Raw genomic sequence first — 22,898 nt, 5'->3', positions numbered from 1 at the left:
AACTGAAATACCACAAATTACAGTTTACAACAGGGGTGCCCAAAATCGCGATCTACCAGTAGATCACAAAGGCTGTGCAGGTAGACCACATGACATGCCCTAAAAAATAATTACAAAATCACGAAACTCCTCTTTTTGGCATCTGCCACTCGGAATAAGGTGACTTTATAGATTGACATCAAGAAGGGCCTGTCAGCTCCCTTTACGCCTGTTTTCAAAGCACCTTTTTTAGGGTGGGTAGATCTTGTTTAGCTGGTCATTTTAAATGTTCTCAAGTAAAAAATGAGTCCCTTTATTTAGCCTCGTCGGAAATTCAAGGAGACTCAAAGGAGATTAAAAAGAGATAAGCCTTAAATGCCTGACACCTGAAGTCCCCGGATCGATTCCTGGCCAGCCGTGGCATCCATTTGCTGCACGACACTACCCTACTACTCTCCAGTCTCTCTCTCCAAGTTTCCCCATCTCTCTCTCTAAATAAAGGCTCATCATTTCTGAGGGAGCATGATGGACCCTGTAGTAATGGAATCCAGACCCGTCTTCTCGCCAATCCACTGGTTGTAATTGGTCACTGTGGTATACACACCTGGACGGTATTCCTGTGCACACCCCTCACCCCAGCTGACAATACCATACAGGAAGAATCTATCATTCACCTCACACACCAGAGGCCCACCCGAATCCCCCTGCGGAAAAGAGTGATGTGTGTGAAAAATACAAACAGCAAAAATCATCAGGCAATGTCTGATCATGTTTTGGCTTGTATCACATACCTCGCATGCATCCCGAATCCAATCAGGGTGAGCGGCGCAGAACATATTTTCTGTGATCATGTTTCCGTAGTAGTCTTTTTGACGACACACATCGTGAGCCAAGGGGTTCACTGTAGCCATTCTTAGGTATTGAGAGTTATACCACAGGCCTGGAAAGAGCAACCAGATAAATCTTTATTCAGGGGTCTTCAACAGGGAGCCCAGGACCCCTAGGGGGTCCTCAGAGTTACTACAGGTGGTCCTCCAAATTGTTGTGTGACAGAAACCTTTTTTCTCCTTTTTTTTATATGAACCGCTTGAACCCTAGTGTCCATATTTGGAGAACTTAAGCCAAAAATAGCAGATCTACAAGCTCACAACGCCTCGTGCTGCGAGGTGTTGTGAGCTTGTAGATCAGCTATTTTTGGCAAAAAGGTTTGGTGTAGAGGGAAAAAAGAGCAGACCAAGTAAAGAGTGAAATGTCAAGTATTGACGGTTCAAGTGGTTAAATATCTGAAAACACGGATTGACATGAATCCAAAATACACTGATGATTGTGCTGTCAAACGATGAAACTATATGGAATCTATGAAAAGGTTGTGGGGGTCCCTGCTTCATCTCTCTCTCAACTAAGGGGTCCTTGGTCTGAAAATGTTGAAGACTCCTGCCTTTATTTATCCCAGGAGGGAAATTCAGTTTCTATGGCATTTACAGCAGTAAATTGCTCAAGAACAGATAATTAAAAAAAAAAGAAAAATCACACTTGTGTGAACTGAGCGGTGGAGGCTGTGTGTGTGTGTGTGTGTGTGTGTGTGTGTGTGTGTGTGTGTGTGTGTGTGTGTGTGTGTGTGTGTGTGTGTGTGTGTGTGTGTGTGTGTGTGCGTGCGTGCGTGCGTGCGTGCGTGCGTGCGTGCGTGTGTGTGTGTGTGTGAATGTGAGTCTGAACAACAGCGCCCCTCCCTTAACATGTGTGGTCAGAAAAGGTTACTGCAGGCTACAGACACGGACACAGACAGACATACATACCCACACACACCGCCACGTATAGGAGCGTTGTGACCACCGCTCAAAAAAAACAGCAGAAAACAATTGCCAGCCAGGTAAAGATAAGGAGGGCCAAAAAAAGAAAGTCCCAGTGTGACTTGTGAGCAAGATTCATATTGGTCAGTCTGCAGACTGGGTGGAACGCCTGTTAGTGGAGTGACAGCTTGGCATCATTGTACAGCCAGGAAATTAAGGTAAAACAATACAGTGTACAATATGCATTTAAATGACAAACATGAACCAACTGTACATTTATCTCTACTTTACCTTTTTTCTCTTTTCCATAGCCCGCAATCTCACAGTAAGCACCCAGGTGGAGGCTCTGGTGGAGTGGTGGTAGACAGACTGTCTTTACAGCCCGTGTCTCCTGTGCACACTGACCATCTCTGGCCTTCAACTTTAACAGGGCTGTGGATCATAGTGATCATCAAACATAAGTGACAGGGGACAATGACAGTTTTGGGGTGTACACACCTGTGGTTTCTGAGAAACTATCTCTTTATTATGGGTGAGAAATGAAAGGAAACACCTTAATAACTGAGAGTGGAGAAACATAACAAATGTGGTGGAATGTATGATAAGTCGGAGAGAGGCATCAGCCAAAGCGTAGGAGTCTATCCCCGTTTCACAATGGGCTATCTGGAAGAGAAAATGCTGAGGTATAGGGTGCAACACCTACCATCTGCTCCCACTCCCAGTACTTTTACTGCATGACTTGCTGCACCCAAACCATGCTACTCATGTGCCGAATTGGTACTGCCCATGACCTTGTGGTCAAAAGGCAAGTGCTCTACCGACTGAACCATCCAGACACTGTATGATAGAATACAGCAATTAATATCTGATCATGCACTATGACATGTAAAGAACTGCTAAGCATCCGATTTACGATCATGATGGCAAGAGAAAAAATCTAAATGATTATGAAAGAGGCTATATCGTTACGGTTTGGAGGCAGGAGCAGGAGCTTCAGTCACAAAGACTGGCTGGCTAACTACTAGCTAATGTTTCAATAGGATAATCTGCATTTTGATCTATGGGAAAGACATCAATAAATACAAATTGTGTTCGAAAGCGCAGATTCAGTGACTGTGATGCATGTGCATTAGTGATATGATGGGACAAACAGAACAGCTGCCCATCCTATGAAATGATGTCCATACCAATATCATGTTACCGTCAATGCACAGTGAAAAAAACATAGGCATTGGTCTGCACCAGGGGTCGCCGAATGGTTTGGTGAGTATGAAATTGATGTGTCATCATGTTATGACCTTCATAGTCACCATATCTTAACCCAATTGAACACCTATTGGAAGGTTTTGTACTGACGTGTTAGACAGCACTATCCACCATCACCATAACATCATATGAGGTCATATCTTTAGAATCATGTTTCTTCCTTCTAGTTTTTTCATTTTCTCCTTAATTTAGTAGTTGCCAAGACACTTAATATTTTCTTTAATTTGTCACCCCTCTGTATATCATTCATGTTATTTGTCTGAAAAATATGATTACTAGTATCATATGGGTTAAGGAAAAGAATATTTGAGTTCACACCGATATCATTGTTGTAGTTCTCCTCACTGTTGTCAAACATCTCGTGGATATGAAGCTCCTCCACTTGGAAGGTCTGCTCCAGGGTATGGTCGGTCTCATTCAGTGCATTCTTCCCCAGGGTGACAGATAAACAGCGTGTTTTTGTTTCGGGGCTGGAAGAGAGTCACAGAACGTTCTAAACAATCCAAGCTATCGCTGTTGCTTCTCAGCACCTTACAGCAGTGATTCTCAACCTGTGGGTCAGGACCCCCAGGGGGGTCCTCAAATTATCTTGGGGGTTCCCCAGATGATTAACTTAATGTGCAACATTGTTTTTTCACTCAACAGTAAAACAAACCAACATAAAGTTTAAGTGTATAGAGGGTATATGCACATTTCTAAAGTGACTATTTAAGGACTTTTTAATACTTCTAAAATGACAAATTAAACATTGGCCAAAATGTCAAATATTAGAGTCAGAAATTGTGAAAATACCAGATCTACATGTTCACGCGTTGTGAGGCATTGTGAGCATGTAGATCTGCTATTTTCACAATAGAACCGTGTTACACAAAATGTAATGTCTCAACTCTTAGTGCTCGTCAGGGTGGGGGGTCCCCAGTTAAAATATGATTATTTTGGGGGTCACGGCCTGAAAAGGTTGAGAACCACTGGTTTACAGTGAGTGATCTACCCTACCCATCAGGGAAGCAGTGGGCCGCGGTGAGGACCCAGCAGGGGGAGATCAAACTCCCTCCACAGCGGAAAACCTTCTTGGATCTGCTCCGCCAAAATATGGCAGCAATCCACGGGTGTGATTCCACAGTAGTAATTGTTCCTCCCACGATCTTCATCTGCCTGCCAGGACGCTGGCCACATGTTGACTCTGAAGGGGAATGAAATGGCGTTGGTTAGTGGTGAGAAAGCACATCCTTCGAAGAAAACATTGCAAAAACTGTTGTTCAGAAGCAAGACAGTAACTTTACCTATTCCTGACTCAGTGGGTGTGGGTGAAGATGGGAAGGGCTCTAAAGATGAGATATTTGATTAATTAAGTAATGCAATATCCACAATACACAAGTTGATACACTTGTGTGCACACACACAGGGGCGTCACAAGGAGGGGGAAAGTGGGACTGAGTTACTCGGGCCCAAGGTGGAGGGGCCCTAGTAACTTTAGCTATTGAATAGCAGAAGCTCACAGCTGTGAGCTTGTATATCTGCTATTTTTGAAAAGTTGTGAAAATGTGTGCAAATCTTTGAATATATGCACGTTTTGCTTCTGGGGGGGTCCCTGGAACTAAATATTTTGAGATGGGGGTCCGTGGCCAAATACATATCATTTTGGGGGTCCTTGACATGAAGAAGTTTGAGCACCACTGATATGGAAACATAGTATAGGTTTCTTGCACACATTTTCACGATTAAAAGAAAATAGCAGATCTGCTATTTTTCAATAGTTAACATTCACACAATAGTTAACAAACACACACACACACACACACACACACACACACACGTGCACGTGCACACACACACACACACACACACACACACACACACACACACACACACACACACACACACACACACACACACACACACACACACACACACACACACACACACACACACACACACACAGGTTCCCCATCTTTCTTCCCAGGCTTTAAACAGCCATAACTTCAGTTCCCAACATGCTACTGGTCTCGAACTTTTGTTGTTGGTTACCCGTCCACATTATATTTTAATTTTATTTTGATTTAATTGTCCATACCTTTAAAGGACCAGGTCACCTCTGGGACAACCAGATCTTATTTTATTGTTGTGTGGGACACGATCAACACAATCCTGTAATTTCTTGTGTTCAATCTGTGTTTTTAGATATTTTATTATTTCAGCATGCTACAACTGGTCATATGATGCTTTGTAGCATGATATTGCATCATCTCATGCATCATATGATGCAAAATGCATCATATGACCAGTTGTAGCATACTGAAATACTAAAATATCTAAAAACACAGATTGAACACAAAAAATAACTCAACATTGTGTTGATCGTGTCCCCACACAACAATAAAATAAGATCTGGTTGTCCCAAAGGTGACCTGGTCCTTTAAGTTCATGTAATAACACTGCTTGTCTACATTGTATTTGCATTACCATTTTACGTCAGTAAAATGAAAGAGAGCATTGCCTGGGAACTTGACACTTTTACTATTATTGTTTTGGGTTGGAATCGAGCCCACACTGTTTCGAAGGAACAGTATTTCTAGTTATTATTATTATTATTATTATCTTGTTTTTCTTTATTTGTGTACCAGTAGGTTAAGGGTGGGGGGTGGGGGGGGGGGGGGGGGGGGGAGAAAATATAAAAACCTATGTAAGCTGTGTACTGGAAAAAACATGCCATGCTTAATAAGTCATGTCCAAGCTTAATAAAAATAACATTCAAAAAAATATTTGACAGTTTGGCCAATCCTGTCGAATATTCGACTATTCGAATACTTTGAGGTTGAATAATTCGAATACTAAAAATCACTTGGTGAATGCCCTAGTCTACAGTGCAATATTTTTAACCCATTACGACCCGGAATTATTTCATACTTTGGCTATTGAAAAATAGCAGATATACAAGCTGTGAAAATGTGTACAAATCTTTGAATATATGTATTTTTAAAGCAAACATGTGTAACTAAAATATTTGGTTCTGGGGAGGGGCGGGGGGGGGCCTGATAGGGGCCCATAATATTTCGAGATGGGGGTCGACGCCAAATAAATACATTTACTTCTAGCGGTCCTTGACATGAAAAGGTTTGAGAACCACATGATAGAAAACATGAGTTTTTCAAAAACCTTGCAAGGATTTAGAAGACATTTATAAAATGGGGTCAATAGCAGATCTATTATGATTCTATATTATGTGCAATAACCATCCGACCAGTCCACTGCGAAGTTGCCATGTGTAAACTGTCCATGAATATTAAGAAATCCACAAATCTCTGTATCTGTCCGTCTAGGATAATGGGTACTGCACTAAGTACTTTGACAACGGGTACCATGGGTATTACATAACCCAGTGGTTCCCAAGCCACTTATGACTTGCATACTATACTTCTCATCTTACAACTGATAGCGAAAATAGCCAATTTAAAATTATAATGTAGGGGTGCCTCGGATTAAAAAAATATTCATGGGGTGCCCTGAGACAAAAAAGTTTGGGAACCCCTGACACAGGGCTTAAGTGGTTAAAGTACAACAACATCTACACTCAGAATATACACAGACACAGCCTATAGATACTGTGTATAGGTCATTACATTTTTCTCAAAATGATTTTTGTTTTTACATTGTGAAATGATTTAAAAAAATGATTTAAAAAATGTTGCCAAAAAGAGAGAGAGAAAAAAAAATGCTGACATTGACGTGACTCCTTTCTAAATAATAGGACTTGTTATTGCATTGGGTTCCGCCCTCTGTTCAACTCAGTGAGTTGAGAATGGAAACACTGCCCTCATGTGGATTCTTTCATAACACACTGTAACACTGTTAGTGAACAAACACTCGGTGGGAAGGATTCCTGTCACAATATAGAGCCGTTTTACACTGTTACTGAACAAGCACTCTATAGCAATGATTACTGTGACAACGTGGAGCAGTTTAACCCTGTTAGTGAACGCACATACTGTGATTCCTACCTTGAGGCAGCAGTAGCAGCAGCGGCAGCAGTGTTGTTTCTCCAACACAGACTGGTTGGACTTCCTGGTCAGGTGAGCAGGCTGGGTGTGAATTCCTTGGCTACAGCGACATCTGTTGATGGGGACCTACTGATTGGTTTTATTTCACCAGACTCTACCTAGCTCCAGTGGGTTGGGGCGGCCGCGGCCGCTTCGCGGCCGCTGCCAGAGCACGCAGTCCGGCTTGGGTGCCCTCCGAGACCTCGGTGTCTGAGTCTGGAGCTCTGTGAAAAAAAAAAAAAAGAAAAAAAGCCAGCTGCTGAGCGGGCGTGCGTGCGTGCGTGCTTGCGTGCGTTCAGTGCAATGTGAATGCATGTGACCAATTGATAGGAAGATAGATAGATACGTAATAAACATGAACTAAAAGGAGATCCCAGTAATGTTTTTGGCTTATTTCCACAGGGAAGTCATTCATGAATGAACGAATTATTGATATAGGACTGTCATAGGTACAGTGTCATTGACAGTACAGTTCACTGGTACAAGGTCAACTAAAAGGTGATCCTAGAAAAGACTAAGTCAGGGGGAAACAGCCGATCTACAAGGCTGCATGTGGGCTTGTGGATCAGCTGTTTTGGGTAAATGTGGGTTTGTATTGATCCCTTTATCGAGTGATTGATTGAAGACTTTACGACAAGTTTCATGACAGTACAGTTCACTGGTACAAGCTCAACTAAAAGGAGCTTTATTTATTGAATGAATTATTTCCCTGTCTCCACACCAGGCCCAACTGCGCCGCCACTGACTGATAAATTGCGACCGTCGGGTCGCAGTTACTATCGAAACCTCGACCGGCTGTCTGTCTGTCCGTCACACTTTTGCCCTGCTCATATCTCTGCAACCGCTGCCCCGATCCGTGCCAAATTTGGCACACACAGTCCTTGCCTGCCAAACTACGATTCTCACATGGCCCTCCTCTTCTAGCGCCACCATGAGGCCAAAACTCATTCTGGACACTGCTCCTACAAATCTTGCCCTAAAATCACACAAATCGGTACACACTTGCTCTACGCTCATGTCATCAACATGGATCTGTCCCATGTAGCGCCACCATCAGGCCGATTTTTTTAAACCCATTTTTGGACACTACTCCTACAGATTTTGCCCTAAAATCACGCAAATCGCTACGCAGTCAGTATATATTAGGGAGTCTTACTGGTTTAATTATTTATTATTTATTTGTTTCCGAGACTGATTATTTATTTATTTATTTCCCGACTATGTTTCCGAGACTGATTATTTATTTATTTATTTATTTCCTGACTGTTTCCGAGACTGATTATTTATGTAATTAATTATTTATTTATTTCCGCCCCTGGACTCCGCCCCCCCCAGGCGTCTGCCTATCGATCGGCTGGGCTTTAAAGAGCCATAACTCCGTTTTGCAGCGTGCTACCGTCTCCAAACTCGCTTTCTGGCTTCTCGTGTTACTGGTATTAAATACCACATACAAGCTCACGGAAGCTCCATCCAACTTCTGCGCAATGCATTATGGGATGTTGGAAAGTTGTGGATACTAGCAACAGAGTATTTAAATAAATAAATAAATAAATATATAATGAATGAACGAACACATGAATAAATAAATAAATAAACAAAGAAAGTGTGTGTGTGTGTGTGTGTGTGTGTGTGTGTGTGTGTGTGCGCATGCATGCATGCATGCATGCATGCGTGCGTGCGTGCGTGCGTAATTACTGCCTCCTCGTTAAGAACCCCACACATTTAGGCAAATTCTTTCTTTCTTCCTTCCTTCCTTCCTTCCTTCCTTCCTTCCTTCCTTCCTTCCTTCCTTCCTTCCTGTAAATGAGGCCGCATGACAAGCGTTCTCGTCACCTCGCTGACGGGGTAATTACACGCAAATACAAGGGGTGGAGTCGAACTTAACGAGTGGGCGTGGTTTCAACTACAAGCTCACAACGCGTCACATCAAGACGCGTTGTGAGCTTGTAGATCTGCTATTAACGAGTGGGCGTGGTTTCAACAAGAGGGAGGACTCTGACTTAACGAGTGGGCCTAACGTAATGAGTTTTGTGGGCGTCGCACGCATTAATTATGTAAATTAAGCCGACTTATGCAAATGGGGGGGCGGGGCATGGTTTGGAAATGCGTGTGGGCGTGGTGCGTGCGTGCGTGTGCGCCTCAATTAATTAATTAATTAACTGCCTCCTCGTTAAGAACCCCGTAAATTTAGGCAAATTCATTTCCTTTCTTTCTTTCTTTCTTTCTTTCTTTCTTTCTTTCTTTCTTTCTTTCTTTCTTTCTTTCTTTCTTTCTTTCTTTCTTTCTTTCTTTCTTTCTTTCTTCCTTCCTTCCTTCCTTCCTTCCTTCCTTCCTTCCTTCCCTCCCCTTCCTTCTAAATAAATACATAATTAAATAGCGGGGGTCCCCGAGGGTGTCATCGCGTGCGGGGCGGCGAGCCTGATTATTATGTAAATGAGGCTGCATTAATTATGTAAATGAGGTCGGGGTGTGGTCTGCATTAATTATGTAAATGAGGCTGTTAAGTGGCGTTTCCCAGCGCGTAAAATATGCAGACGACCGTATGTAAATGAAGGGGAGGAGCTTAGTCGACGTATGCAAATTGGGGGCGGGGCATGGTTTGGAAATGCGTTTGGGTATGGTTCGCATACATTATGCTCGCATACATTATGCTAATGAGGGCGTTAAGGTGGGTTTCCCAGCGCGTAAAAAATGCAGACGACCGTATGTAAATGAAGGGGAGGAGCTTAGTCGACGTATGCAAATTGGGGGCGGGGCATGGTTTGGAAATGCGTTTGGGTATGGTTCGCATACATTATGCTCGCATACATTATGCTAATGAGGGCGTTAAGGTGGGTTTCCCAGCGCGTAAAAAATGCAGACGACCGTATGTAAATGAAGGGGAGGAGCTTAGTCGACGTATGAAAATTGGGGGCGGTGCATGGTTTGGAAATGTGTGTGGGTGTGGTTCGCATAAATTATGCTAATGAGGCTGTTAAGTGGCGTTTCCCAGCGCGTAAAATATGCAGACGACCGTATGTAAATGAAGGGGAGGAGCTTAGTCGACGTATGCAAATTGGGGGCGGGGCATGGTTTGGAAATGCATTTGGATATGGTTCGCATACATTATGCTCGCATACATTATGCTAATGAGGGCGTTAAGGTGGGTTTCCCAGCGCGTAAAAAATGCAGACGACCGTATGTAAATGAAGGGGAGGAGCTTAGTCGACGTATGAAAATTGGGGGCGGGGCATGGTTTGGAAATGCGTGTGGGCGTGGTTTGCAGACATTATGCTCGCATACATTATGCTAATGAGGGCGTTAAGGTGGGTTTCCCAGCGCGTAAAAAATGCAGACGACCGTATGTAAATGAAGGGGAGGAGCTTAGTCGACGTATGAAAATTGGGGGCGGTGCATGGTTTGGAAATGTGTGTGGGTGTGGTTCGCATAAATTATGCTAATGAGGCTGTTAAGTGGCGTTTCCCAGCGCGTAAAATATGCAGACGACCGTATGTAAATGAAGGGGAGGAGCTTAGTCGACGTATGCAAATTGGGGGCGGGGCATGGTTTGGAAATGCATTTGGGTATGGTTCGCATACATTATGCTTGCATACATTATGCTAATGAGGGCGTTAAGGTGGGTTTCCCAGCGCGTAAAAAGTGCAGACGACCGTATGTAAATGAAGGGGAGGAGCTTAGTCGACGTATGCAAATTGGGGGCGGGGCATGGTTTGGAAATGCGTTTGGGTATGGTTCGCATACATTATGCTCGCATACATTATGCTAATGAGGGCGTTAAGGTGGGTTTCCCAGCGCGTAAAAAATGCAGACGACCGTATGTAAATGAAGGGGAGGAGCTTAGTCGACGTATGAAAATTGGGGGCGGTGCATGGTTTGGAAATGTGTGTGGGTGTGGTTCGCATAAATTATGCTAATGAGGCTGTTAAGTGGCGTTTCCCAGCGCGTAAAATATGCAGACGACCGTATGTAAATGAAGGGGAGGAGCTTAGTCGACGTATGCAAATTGGGGGCGGGGCATGGTTTGGAAATGCATTTGGGTATGGTTCGCATACATTATGCTCGCATACATTATGCTAATGAGGGCGTTAAGGTGGGTTTCCCAGCGCGTAAAAAATGCAGACGACCGTATGTAAATGAAGGGGAGGAGCTTAGTCGACGTATGCAAATTGGGGGCGGGGCATGGTTTGGAAATGCGTTTGGGTATGGTTCGCATACATTATGCTCGCATACATTATGCTAATGAGGGCGTTAAGGTGGGTTTCCCAGCGCGTAAAAAATGCAGATGACCGTATGTAAATGAAGGGGAGGAGCTTAGTCGACGTATGAAAATTGGGGGCGGTGCATGGTTTGGAAATGTGTGTGGGTGTGGTTCGCATAAATTATGCTAATGAGGCTGTTAAGTGGCGTTTCCCAGCGCGTAAAATATGCAGACGACCGTATGTAAATGAAGGGGAGGAGCTTAGTCGACGTATGCAAATTGGGGGCGGGGCATGGTTTGGAAATGCATTTGGGTATGGTTCGCATACATTATGCTCGCATACATTATGCTAATGAGGGCGTTAAGGTGGGTTTCCCAGCGCGTAAAAAATGCAGACGACCGTATGTAAATGAAGGGGAGGAGCTTAGTCGACGTATGAAAATTGGGGGCGGGGCATGGTTTGGAAATGCGTGTGGGCGTGGTTTGCAGACATTATGCTCGCATACATTATGCTAATGAGGGCGTTAAGGTGGGTTTCCCAGCGCGTAAAAAATGCAGACGACCGTATGTAAATGAAGGGGAGGAGCTTAGTCGACGTATGCAAATTGGGGGCGGGGCATGGTTTGGAAATGCGTTTGGGTATGGTTCGCATACATTATGCTCGCATACATTATGCTAATGAGGGCGTTAAGGTGGGTTTCCCAGCGCGTAAAAAATGCAGACGACCGTATGTAAATGAAGGGGAGGAGCTTAGTCGACGTATGCAAATTGGGGGCGGGGCATGGTTTGGAAATGCGTTTGGGTATGGTTCGCATACATTATGCTCGCATACATTATGCTAATGAGGGCGTTAAGGTGGGTTTCCCAGCGCGTAAAAAATGCAGACGACCGTATGTAAATGAAGGGGAGGAGCTTAGTCGACGTATGCAAATTGGGGGCGGGGCATGGTTTGGAAATGCGTTTGGGTATGGTTCGCATACATTATGCTCGCATACATTATGCTAATGAGGGCGTTAAGGTGGGTTTCCCAGCGCGTAAAAAATGCAGACGACCGTATGTAAATGAAGGGGAGGAGCTTAGTCGACGTATGAAAATTGGGGGCGGTGCATGGTTTGGAAATGTGTGTGGGTGTGGTTCGCATAAATTATGCTAATGAGGCTGTTAAGTGGCGTTTCCCAGCGCGTAAAATATGCAGACGACCGTATGTAAATGAAGGGGAGGAGCTTAGTCGACGTATGCAAATTGGGGGCGGGGCATGGTTTGGAAATGCATTTGGGTATGGTTCGCATACATTATGCTCGCATACATTATGCTAATGAGGGCGTTAAGGTGGGTTTCCCAGCGCGTAAAAAATGCAGACGACCGTATGTAAATGAAGGGGAGGAGCTTAGTCGACGTATGAAAATTGGGGGCGGTGCATGGTTTGGAAATGTGTGTGGGTGTGGTTCGCATAAATTATGCTAATGAGGCTGTTAAGTGGCGTTTCCCAGCGCGTAAAATATGCAGACGACCGTATGTAAATGAAGGGGAGGAGCTTAGGCGACGTATGCAAATTGGGGGCGGGGCATGGTTTGGAAATGCGTGTGGGCGTGGTTTGCAGACATTATGCTCGCATACATTATGCTAATGAGGGCGTTAAGGTGGGTTTCCCAGCGCGTAAAAAATGCAGACGACCGTATGTAAATGAAGGGGAGGAGCTTAGTCGACGTATGAAAATTGGGCCGGGGCATGGTTTGGAAATGCGTTTGGGTGTGGTTCGCATACATTATGCTAATGAGGGTGTTAAGGTAGGTTTCCCAGCGCGTAAAAAATGTAGATGACCGTATGTAAATGAAGGGGAGGAACTTAGTCGACGTATGCAAATTGGGGGCGGGGCATGGTTTGGAAATGCATTTGGGTATGGTTCGCATACATTATGCTCGCATACATTATGCTAATGAGGGTGTTAAGGTAGGTTTCCCAGCGCGTAAAAAATGCAGACGACCGTATGTAAATGAAGGGGAGGAGCTTAGTCGACGTATGAAAATTGGGGCTGGTGCATGGTTTGGAAATGCGTGTGGGCGTGTTGCGCATACATTATGCTTGCATACATTATGCTAATGAGGGCGTTAAGGTGGGTTTCCCAGGGCTTAAAAAATACAGATGACCGTAGTGAGCATTCGTTCCACGAACGCATTCATTCAATGAATGAATGAATAAATAAATAAAGTGCACGTGCACACACGTGTGTGCGTGCTTGCTTGCGTGCGTGCGTGCGTGCGAGCGAACGCACGTGCACGCACGCACGCACGCACGCACGCACGCACGCACGCACGCACACTTTATTATTTATTCATTCATTCACGCACGCACACACGCATGCACACTTTATTTTTTAATTAATTCATGAATACAGCCTGCGATATGCGTGAAATCTTGCAAGCACATTCCCACTAGGTCAAGGAACAGATGCCTCCCTTCTCACATTGGCCTGTTATAGCGCCACCAGCGGGTCAACTTTTGCATAACACATTTTTGGAACAAAATGCCTCAAATCATGCATGCAGCTAATTTCAGTAACGTCAAAGAGAGCACTGCCTGCGATCTTGACATTTTGTACTTTTATAGACATTGTTTTCTGGCTTGAAGCGAGCCCACAATTGTTTCGAAGGAACAATATTTTCTAGTTATCTTCAATATCCTGGAGTCCCTCTCTTTAATTTAGGCTTGGCTGCATGACATGTCATTGAAGTGTGAACATGTAACTGTAAATATACACACAGAGTTCGTGGGTGATCACACCATAAAATCACCACAAAAAGCATCCTCCTGCTAGAAGTGTACAGTAGTAATTTCAGTTCCTCTTATGACCTCCAAGTTTGGATGACACAAACAAGCAGGCAAACAACCAATATATAATACATTTAAAAATACCAAAACATGTCATTTTGTTGTATTTGGTCTCGCTCTTGGAGCCTGTCTGTCAATATGTTATTGCTGACAATCAGTTTTCTCCATGTGGTAAACTTACAACATGACCATTTTCAAAAGTGGGGGAAAATACATAATATATGACAACCACCAACACAGCCCAACACACAGCGACAACCCTTTAGGCCAGGGGTCTTCAACGTTTCAGGCCAAGGACCCCTTAGTTGAGAGAGAGAGATGAAGCAGGGACCCCCACAACCCATAGATTCCATATTGTTTCATCGTTTGACGGCACAATCATCAGTGTATTTTGGTTTCATGTCAATTTGTGTTTTCAGATATTTTACCACTTTGAACCGTCAATACTTAAACTTGACCTTTCACTCTGTACTTAGTCTGCTCTTTTTCTCCTCTACACCAAAGCACTTTGCCAAAAATAGCCGATCTACAAGCTCACAACGCCTCGCACTGCGAGGCGTTGTACATCTGCTATTTTTGGCTAAAGTTATCAGAATATGGACACTAAGGTTCAAGTGGTTAATATAAAAAAGGGGGAAAAAAGCTTCTATCACACAAAGATTTGGAGGACCCCCTGTAGTAACTCTGAGGACCCCCTAGGGGTCCCGGACCCCCTGTTGAAGACCTGTGCTTTAGGCCTATCTTTCAAAAACAAGTGTGCTGTGCTGTACTGTACTGTAATGTCTGGCACAAAAACAGAGGGAGTCCATCCTGGATATAGACATCAAAGATGCTCTGCAGTTTACTCAAGTCTCCAGTTACTGAAAGGCCCTCCCCTGTGTACTGTGTGGAATGTGAGTGGGCCTGGTGGTCTCGATGGGTGGTCTTCTGCACCTTCCCCTGCTCTTCACAGCTGATAAAAGGACCTGATGGGTTCTGCCTGGCCTGTACTGTAGCTGCTAGAGAAAATATCAGCAGCAGCATAGAAGTCTGCAGTCGTTGTAACATGTGACATAGCATAGGTGAACTTACTGAGACAACTTATGATTCACTTAGCAAATTGACTATTAAGCAAGTTGTGTGTGACTTGGGTTGTTGCTCTTTATGCTGAGTTTGCTGACATCCTGACCTGTTCACAGGGCCCTGTTCTGTATCTTGGTTCAAGTAGCTGTTTAAAACCGAACACTTGACTCCCTCTGGCGGTTATAAGAAGTAGCTACACTATAGAAATGTAGTGCTAGGCTATAATGTGGAGTTGTAGATTTCAGCATTTCACTCAATGAAAAACGAAAAAGCTGATAATAAAAAAAGTAATAAAGTGAACAGCACCAACTCCTCTGTTTGATATACATTAAACTAAAAACTGACTGTCTGGGAGAAGTCTATATTTTATTTGGTTTTATTTGTATTAGCCAACATTATTTTTTTTACTGAACATTCCCTTCTGGTATTGACATGTTATTTTTGTTAAAGGAACGTTTCATCTTTTTAAAACCATATGTCTATATCATTTCTGTTAAATGTAATAATATGGTACACTTGTTTTGTTGTCTGTGCTTTTTGTATTCCTCCCCACTGCGGCTTTGTTTTCCCCTCTGTCTGTCCTCTCTGTCCTCAAACCCAGGGCCAGCCCATCACTCATCACTCACCACCATCAATCAGCTCTCAAATCATCTCCTGCCACTGCCAAACAGGCCTATAACAAATTGTCCACTCCACAGCAATCCACAGCCCACCTCTGAGACACAAGAAGTGTGGTACCTTCCAATAGTGAGCACTGACTGAAGTGAGGACTGATATTTGGAGATATGTTTGTGAAATGTTCTTTTAGAAAATAATATTTTCTCATGAAAGGGATGTTATGCTAAATTTATATAGCAAAAAATGTATAACAGTGAACCAAATGATAGACTTCTCCCCGACAGGCAGGTTTCAGTTATGAAAGTTGTAGTAATGTAAGAGATAGATCAACACAGATGTAAAGACTCAAGACATCAAAAACATCAAGTCTCAATGGATAAACCTGAACTGGATGCAGTGTTGATTTCGTCGACTAAAACTATGGCGAAAAATAAATAAAAACGAAATAAAAATTAAGCTGTGATGACTAAAACTAAGAAAAATATATTGACAATTTCGTCAACAAAATAAAAACTAGACTAAAACGTTAGGGAGGGACTAGTGGAGAAGAGAGTCATTTTATGTTTGGTTGCTCTCAGGTGTTGCGTGCTGAAAATAGCCGATCTACAAGCTCACAACGCGTCACAGCAAATCTTATGATATTTAGTCGACTAAAATTACTAAAACTAAAACTTTTCAGGTGACTAAATTATGACTAAAATGAAATTACATTTTACTATGACTAAAACTAAATCAAAATTTGCTGTCAAAAACAACACTGACTGGATGAGACCACTGAGGTAACTATGTATCCACCCATTATTCCTGAAATAGATGAGTTGCACTGTATTCCACTAGTTTCCCACACTTTGCCTGATGACACAGCTCTCAAACCAGAAATAACAAGGCCAGCTGTGACTGTGTGTAGTTCCCGTAGAGGGCTTCCCCTAATCCCTTCACTGCCTGTGGAGACCCTCAACTGCTGTTTGCAGGATTCCCTGTTGCAATGAAGTCCTTTCCTCACTGTAGCCTCACAGTTATAGAAACAGACGCTATTATTTATGGCATAGAATCTAAATTTAGAATAACTATAAACCTTCTGAAGAGTTTACTGGGTTGTAATTAAGGTGGATTCTGTGAGTCACAGGCAGATGATATTTCACAGGGATGGTGAGATAATGTATCAACAGCTGCAATTTGCAGCAATAGCAAGCGTCCATTTATAGTTAGCATGAGGGGCATTCTCTACTCTGTCAATGATCTGTCACTGCTACTTTGATTGATTGATTGATTGATTGAATACTTTATTAGAAGTTTCCATAGGAATAGTACAGGACAGTACAGTTCAGATACAAGGTCTACTAAATGGATTTTAGACCACAAGAAAGTGCAATGGCTTGTTTGCATTGGGTTCCACTTGTACACAATTCATGAAAAAGTAGAAGAAAATGACTGTTGCTGATTAGCTCCTAAGGTTGATGTCATGGATGTGGTTGAGATCCAGAGTGGACTCTGGTCATAGCAGATTCCACAAGCATGACAATAGGGTCAGTGAGTGGTGAGCGTAGGATGGTGTTAAAGCCAGGGCAGCAGTAATACCATCTGGGACCAGTGACAAACTGAGGAGACCCCGGTTTCACATAGTCAGATGATCAGAGATTGATGCCAAGGGGGATATCTTTGATTGTCGGACTACGCAACCTAATCCAAAAACAGAGTGTCAAGTGTAAGGGCTAAATCCCTCAGACAATGATTGGCCTTGGACACATTATTTGTCTTATTTAACACAGCACAGACATAACATAAATACAATCATTTTTGTAAAATACAGAAGTAACTGGACACATGCTGCATAATAACTGCAACAGTAAAAATGAATTACTGTAAACATCTGTACAATTGAATAAACAATATTTAATACTGGCAACAAATTCACTATTCAGTATGATAACTGAAATACCACAAATTACAGTTTACAACAGGGGTGCCCAAAATCGCGATCTACCAGTAGATCACAAAGGCTGTGCAGGTAGACCACATGACATGCCCTAAAAAATAATTACAAAATCACGAAACTCCTCTTTTTGGCATCTGCCACTCGGAATAAGGTGACTTTATAGATTGACATCAAGAAGGGCCTGTCAGCTCCCTTTACGCCTGTTTTCAAAGCACCTTTTTTAGGGTGGGTAGATCTTGTTTAGCTGGTCATTTTAAATGTTCTCAAGTAAAAAATGAGTCCCTTTATTTAGCCTCGTCGGAAATTCAAGGAGACTCAAAGGAGATTAAAAAGAGATAAGCCTTAAATGCCTGACACCTGAAGTCCCCGGATCGATTCCTGGCCAGCCGTGGCATCCATTTGCTGCACGACACTACCCTACTACTCTCCAGTCTCTCTCTCCAAGTTTCCCCATCTCTCTCTCTAAATAAAGGCTCATCATTTCTGAGGGAGCATGATGGACCCTGTAGTAATGGAATCCAGACCCGTCTTCTCGCCAATCCACTGGTTGTAATTGGTCACTGTGGTATACACACCTGGACGGTATTCCTGTGCACACCCCTCACCCCAGCTGACAATACCATACAGGAAGAATCTATCATTCACCTCACACACCAGAGGCCCACCCGAATCCCCCTGCGGAAAAGAGTGATGTGTGTGAAAAATACAAACAGCAAAAATCATCAGGCAATGTCTGATCATGTTTTGGCTTGTATCACATACCTCGCATGCATCCCGAATCCAATCAGGGTGAGCGGCGCAGAACATATTTTCTGTGATCATGTTTCCGTAGTAGTCTTTTTGACGACACACATCGTGAGCCAAGGGGTTCACTGTAGCCATTCTTAGGTATTGAGAGTTATACCACAGGCCTGGAAAGAGCAACCAGATAAATCTTTATTCAGGGGTCTTCAACAGGGAGCCCAGGACCCCTAGGGGGTCCTCAGAGTTACTACAGGGGGTCCTCCAAATTGTTGTGTGACAGAAACCTTTTTTCTCCTTTTTTTTATATGAACCGCTTGAACCCTAGTGTCCATATTTGGAGAACTTAAGCCAAAAATAGCAGATCTACAAGCTCACAACGCCTCGTGCTGCGAGGTGTTGTGAGCTTGTAGATCAGCTATTTTTGGCAAAAAGGTTTGGTGTAGAGGGAAAAAAGAGCAGACCAAGTAAAGAGTGAAATGTCAAGTATTGACGGTTCAAGTGGTTAAATATCTGAAAACACGGATTGACATGAATCCAAAATACACTGATGATTGTGCTGTCAAACGATGAAACTATATGGAATCTATGAAAAGGTTGTGGGGGTCCCTGCTTCATCTCTCTCTCAACTAAGGGGTCCTTGGTCTGAAAATGTTGAAGACCCCTGCCTTTATTTATCCCAGGAGGGAAATTCAGTTTCTATGGCATTTACAGCAGTAAATTGCTCAAGAACAGATAATTAAAAAAAAAAGAAAAATCACACTCGTGTGAACTGAGCGGTGGAGGCTGTGTGTGTGTGTGTGTGTGTGTGTGTGTGTGTGCGTGCGTGCGTGCGTGCGTGTGTGTGAATGTGAGTCTGAACAACAGCGCCCCTCCCTTAACATGTGTGGTCAGAAAAGGTTACTGCAGGCTACAGACACGGACGCAGACAGACATACATACCCACACACACCGCCACGTATAGGAGCGTTGTGACCACCGCTCAAAAAAAACAGCAGAAAACAATTGCCAGCCAGGTAAAGATAAGGAGGGCCAAAAAAAGAAAGTCCCAGTGTGACTTGTGAGCAAGATTCATATTGGTCAGTCTGCAGACTGGGTGGAACGCCTGTTAGTGGAGTGACAGCTTGGCATCATTGTACAGCCAGGAAATTAAGGTAAAACAATACAGTGTACAATATGCATTTAAATGACAAACATGAACCAACTGTACATTTATCTCTACTTTACCTTTTTTCTCTTTTCCATAGCCCGCAATCTCACAGTAAGCACCCAGGTGGAGGCTCTGGTGGAGTGGTGGTAGACAGACTGTCTTTACAGCCCGTGTCTCCTGTGCACACTGACCATCTCTGGCCTTCAACTTTAACAGGGCTGTGGATCATAGTGATCATCAAACATAAGTGACAGGGGACAATGACAGTTTTGGGGTGTACACACCTGTGGTTTCTGAGAAACTATCTCTTTATTATGGGTGAGAAATGAAAGGAAACACCTTAATAACTGAGAGTGGAGAAACATAACAAATGTGGAATGTATGATAAGTCGGAGAGAGGCATCAGCCAAAGCGTAGGAGTCTATCCCCGTTTCACAATGGGCTATCTGGAAGATAGAATGCTGAGGTATAGGGTGCAACACCTACCATCTGCTCCCACTCCCAGTACTTTTACTGCATGACTTGCTGCACCCAAACCATGCTACTCATGTGCCGAATTGGTACTGCCCATGACCTTGTGGTCAAAAGGCAAGTGCTCTACCGACTGAACCATCCAGACACTGTATGATAGAATACAGCAATTAATATCTGATCATGCACTATGACATGTAAAGAACTGCTAAGCATCTGATTTACGATCATGATGGCAAGAGAAAAAATCTAAATGATTATGAAAGAGGCTATATCGTTACGGTTTGGAGGCAGGAGCAGGAGCTTCAGTCACAAAGACTGGCTGGCTAACTACTAGCTAATGTTTCAATAGGATAATCTGCATTTTGATCTATGGGAAAGACATCAATAAATACAAATTGTGTTCGAAAGCGCAGATTCAGTGACTGTGATGCATGTGCATTAGTGATATGATGGGACAAACAGAACAGCTGCCCATCCTATGAAATGATGTCCATACCAATATCATGTTACCGTCAATGCACAGTGAAAAAAACATAGGCATTGGTCTGCACCAGGGGTCGCCGAATGGTTTGGTGAGTATGAAATTGATGTGTCATCATGTTATGACCTTCATAGTCACCATATCTTAACCCAATTGAACACCTATTGGAAGGTTTTGTACTGACGTGTTAGACAGCACTATCCACCATCACCATAACATCATATGAGGTCATATATTTAGAATCATGTTTCTTCCTTCTAGTTTTTTCATTTTCTCCTTAATTTAGTAGTTGCCAAGACACTTAATATTTTCTTTAATTTGTCACCCCTCTGTATATCATTCATGTTATTTGTCTGAAAAATATGATTACTAGTATCATATGGGTTAAGGAAAAGAATATTTGAGTTCACACCGATATCATTGTTGTAGTTCTCCTCACTGTTGTCAAACATCTCGTGGATATGAAGCTCCTCCACTTGGAAGGTCTGCTCCAGGGTATGGTCGGTCTCATTCAGTGCATTCTTCCCCAGGGTGACAGATAAACGGCGTGTTTTTGTTTCGGGGCTGGAAGAGAGTCACAGAACGTTCTAAACAATCCAAGCTATCGCTGTTGCTTCTCAGCACCTTACAGCAGTGATTCTCAACCTGTGGGTCAGGACCCCCAGGGGGGTCCCCAAATTATCTTGGGGGTTCCCCAGATGATTAACTTAATGTGCAACATTGTTTTTTCACTCAACAGTAAAACAAACCAACATAAAGTTTAAGTGTATAGAGGGTATATGCACATTTCTAAAGTGACTATTTAAGGACTTTTTAATACTTCTAAAATGACAAATTAAACATTGGCCAAAATGTCAAATATTAGAGTCAGAAATTGTGAAAATACCAGATCTACATGTTCACGCGTTGTGAGGCATTGTGAGCATGTAGATCTGCTATTTTCACAATAGAACCGTGTTACACAAAATGTAATGTCTCAACTCTTAGTGCTCGTCAGGGTGGGGGGTCCCCAGTTAAAATATGATTATTTTGGGGGTCACGGCCTGAAAAGGTTGAGAACCACTGGTTTACAGTGAGTGATCTACCCTACCCATCAGGGAAGCAGTGGGCCGCGGTGAGGACCCAGCAGGGGGAGATCAAACTCCCTCCACAGCGGAAAACCTTCTTGGATCTGCTCCGCCAAAATATGGCAGCAATCCACGGGTGTGATTCCACAGTAGTAATTGTTCCTCCCACGATCTTCATCTGCCTGCCAGGACGCTGGCCACATGTTGACTCTGAAGGGGAATGAAATGGCGTTGGTTAGTGGTGAGAAAGCACATCCTTCGAAGAAAACATTGCAAAAACTGTTGTTCAGAAGCAAGACAGTAACTTTACCTATTCCTGACTCAGTGGGTGTGGGTGAAGATGGGAAGGGCTCTAAAGATGAGATATTTGATTAATTAAGTAATGCAATATCCACAATACACAAGTTGATACACTTGTGTGCACACACACAGGGGCGTCACAAGGAGGGGGAAAGTGGGACTGAGTTACTCGGGCCCAAGGTGGAGGGGCCCTAGTAACTTTAGCTATTGAATAGCAGAAGCTCACAGCTGTGAGCTTGTATATCTGCTATTTTTGAAAAGTTGTGAAAATGTGTGCAAATCTTTGAATATATGCACTTTTTGCTTCTGGGGGGGTCCCTGGAACTAAATATTTTGAGATGGGGGTCCGTGGCCAAATACATATCATTTTGGGGGTCCTTGACATGAAGAAGTTTGAGCACCACTGATATGGAAACATAGTATAGGTTTCTTGCACACATTTTCACGATTAAAAGAAAATAGCAGATCTGCTATTTTTCAATAGTTAACATTCACACAATAGTTAACAAACACACACACACACACACACACACGTGCACACTCACACACACACACACACACACACACACACACACACACACACACACACACACACACACACACACACACACACACACACACACACACACACACACACACACACACACACACACACACACACACACACACACACACACACACACACACACACAGGTTCCCCATCTTTCTTCCCAGGCTTTAAACAGCCATAACTTCAGTTCCCAACATGCTACTGGTCTCGAACTTTTGTTGTTGGTTACCCGTCCACATTATATTTTAATTTTATTTTGATTTAATTGTCCATACCTTTAAAGGACCAGGTCACCTCTGGGACAACCAGATCTTATTTTATTGTTGTGTGGGACACGATCAACACAATCCTGTAATTTCTTGTGTTCAATCTGTGTTTTTAGATATTTTATTATTTCAGCATGCTACAACTGGTCATATG

At 43.2% G+C, this 22,898-nt stretch overlaps 1 protein-coding gene across 1 annotated transcript; it reads right to left on the bottom strand.

The window, feature by feature from the left end:
- Positions 1-242: 242 nt before the first annotated feature.
- On the bottom strand, positions 243-15,146 carry LOC308302956 (urokinase-type plasminogen activator-like; the record flags this gene model as incomplete). The annotated part of the gene is made up of 6 exons (XM_080747275.1): positions 243-683; positions 771-919; positions 2,061-2,201; positions 3,354-3,505; positions 4,032-4,218; positions 14,945-15,146. 6 exons carry the CDS (start codon positions 15,144-15,146, stop codon positions 486-488), a joined length of 1,029 nt encoding a protein of 342 aa, XP_080603401.1. The 3' UTR covers positions 243-485.
- Positions 15,147-22,898: the final 7,752 nt, after the last annotated feature.

The sequence above is a fragment of the Nannobrachium achirus genome (assembly GCF_963921795.1).
Source record: "Nannobrachium achirus genome assembly, chromosome: 18".
Classification (NCBI taxonomy): Eukaryota; Metazoa; Chordata; class Actinopteri; order Myctophiformes; family Myctophidae; genus Nannobrachium; species Nannobrachium achirus.
This window is presented reverse-complemented; position numbering and strand designations above follow the sequence as displayed.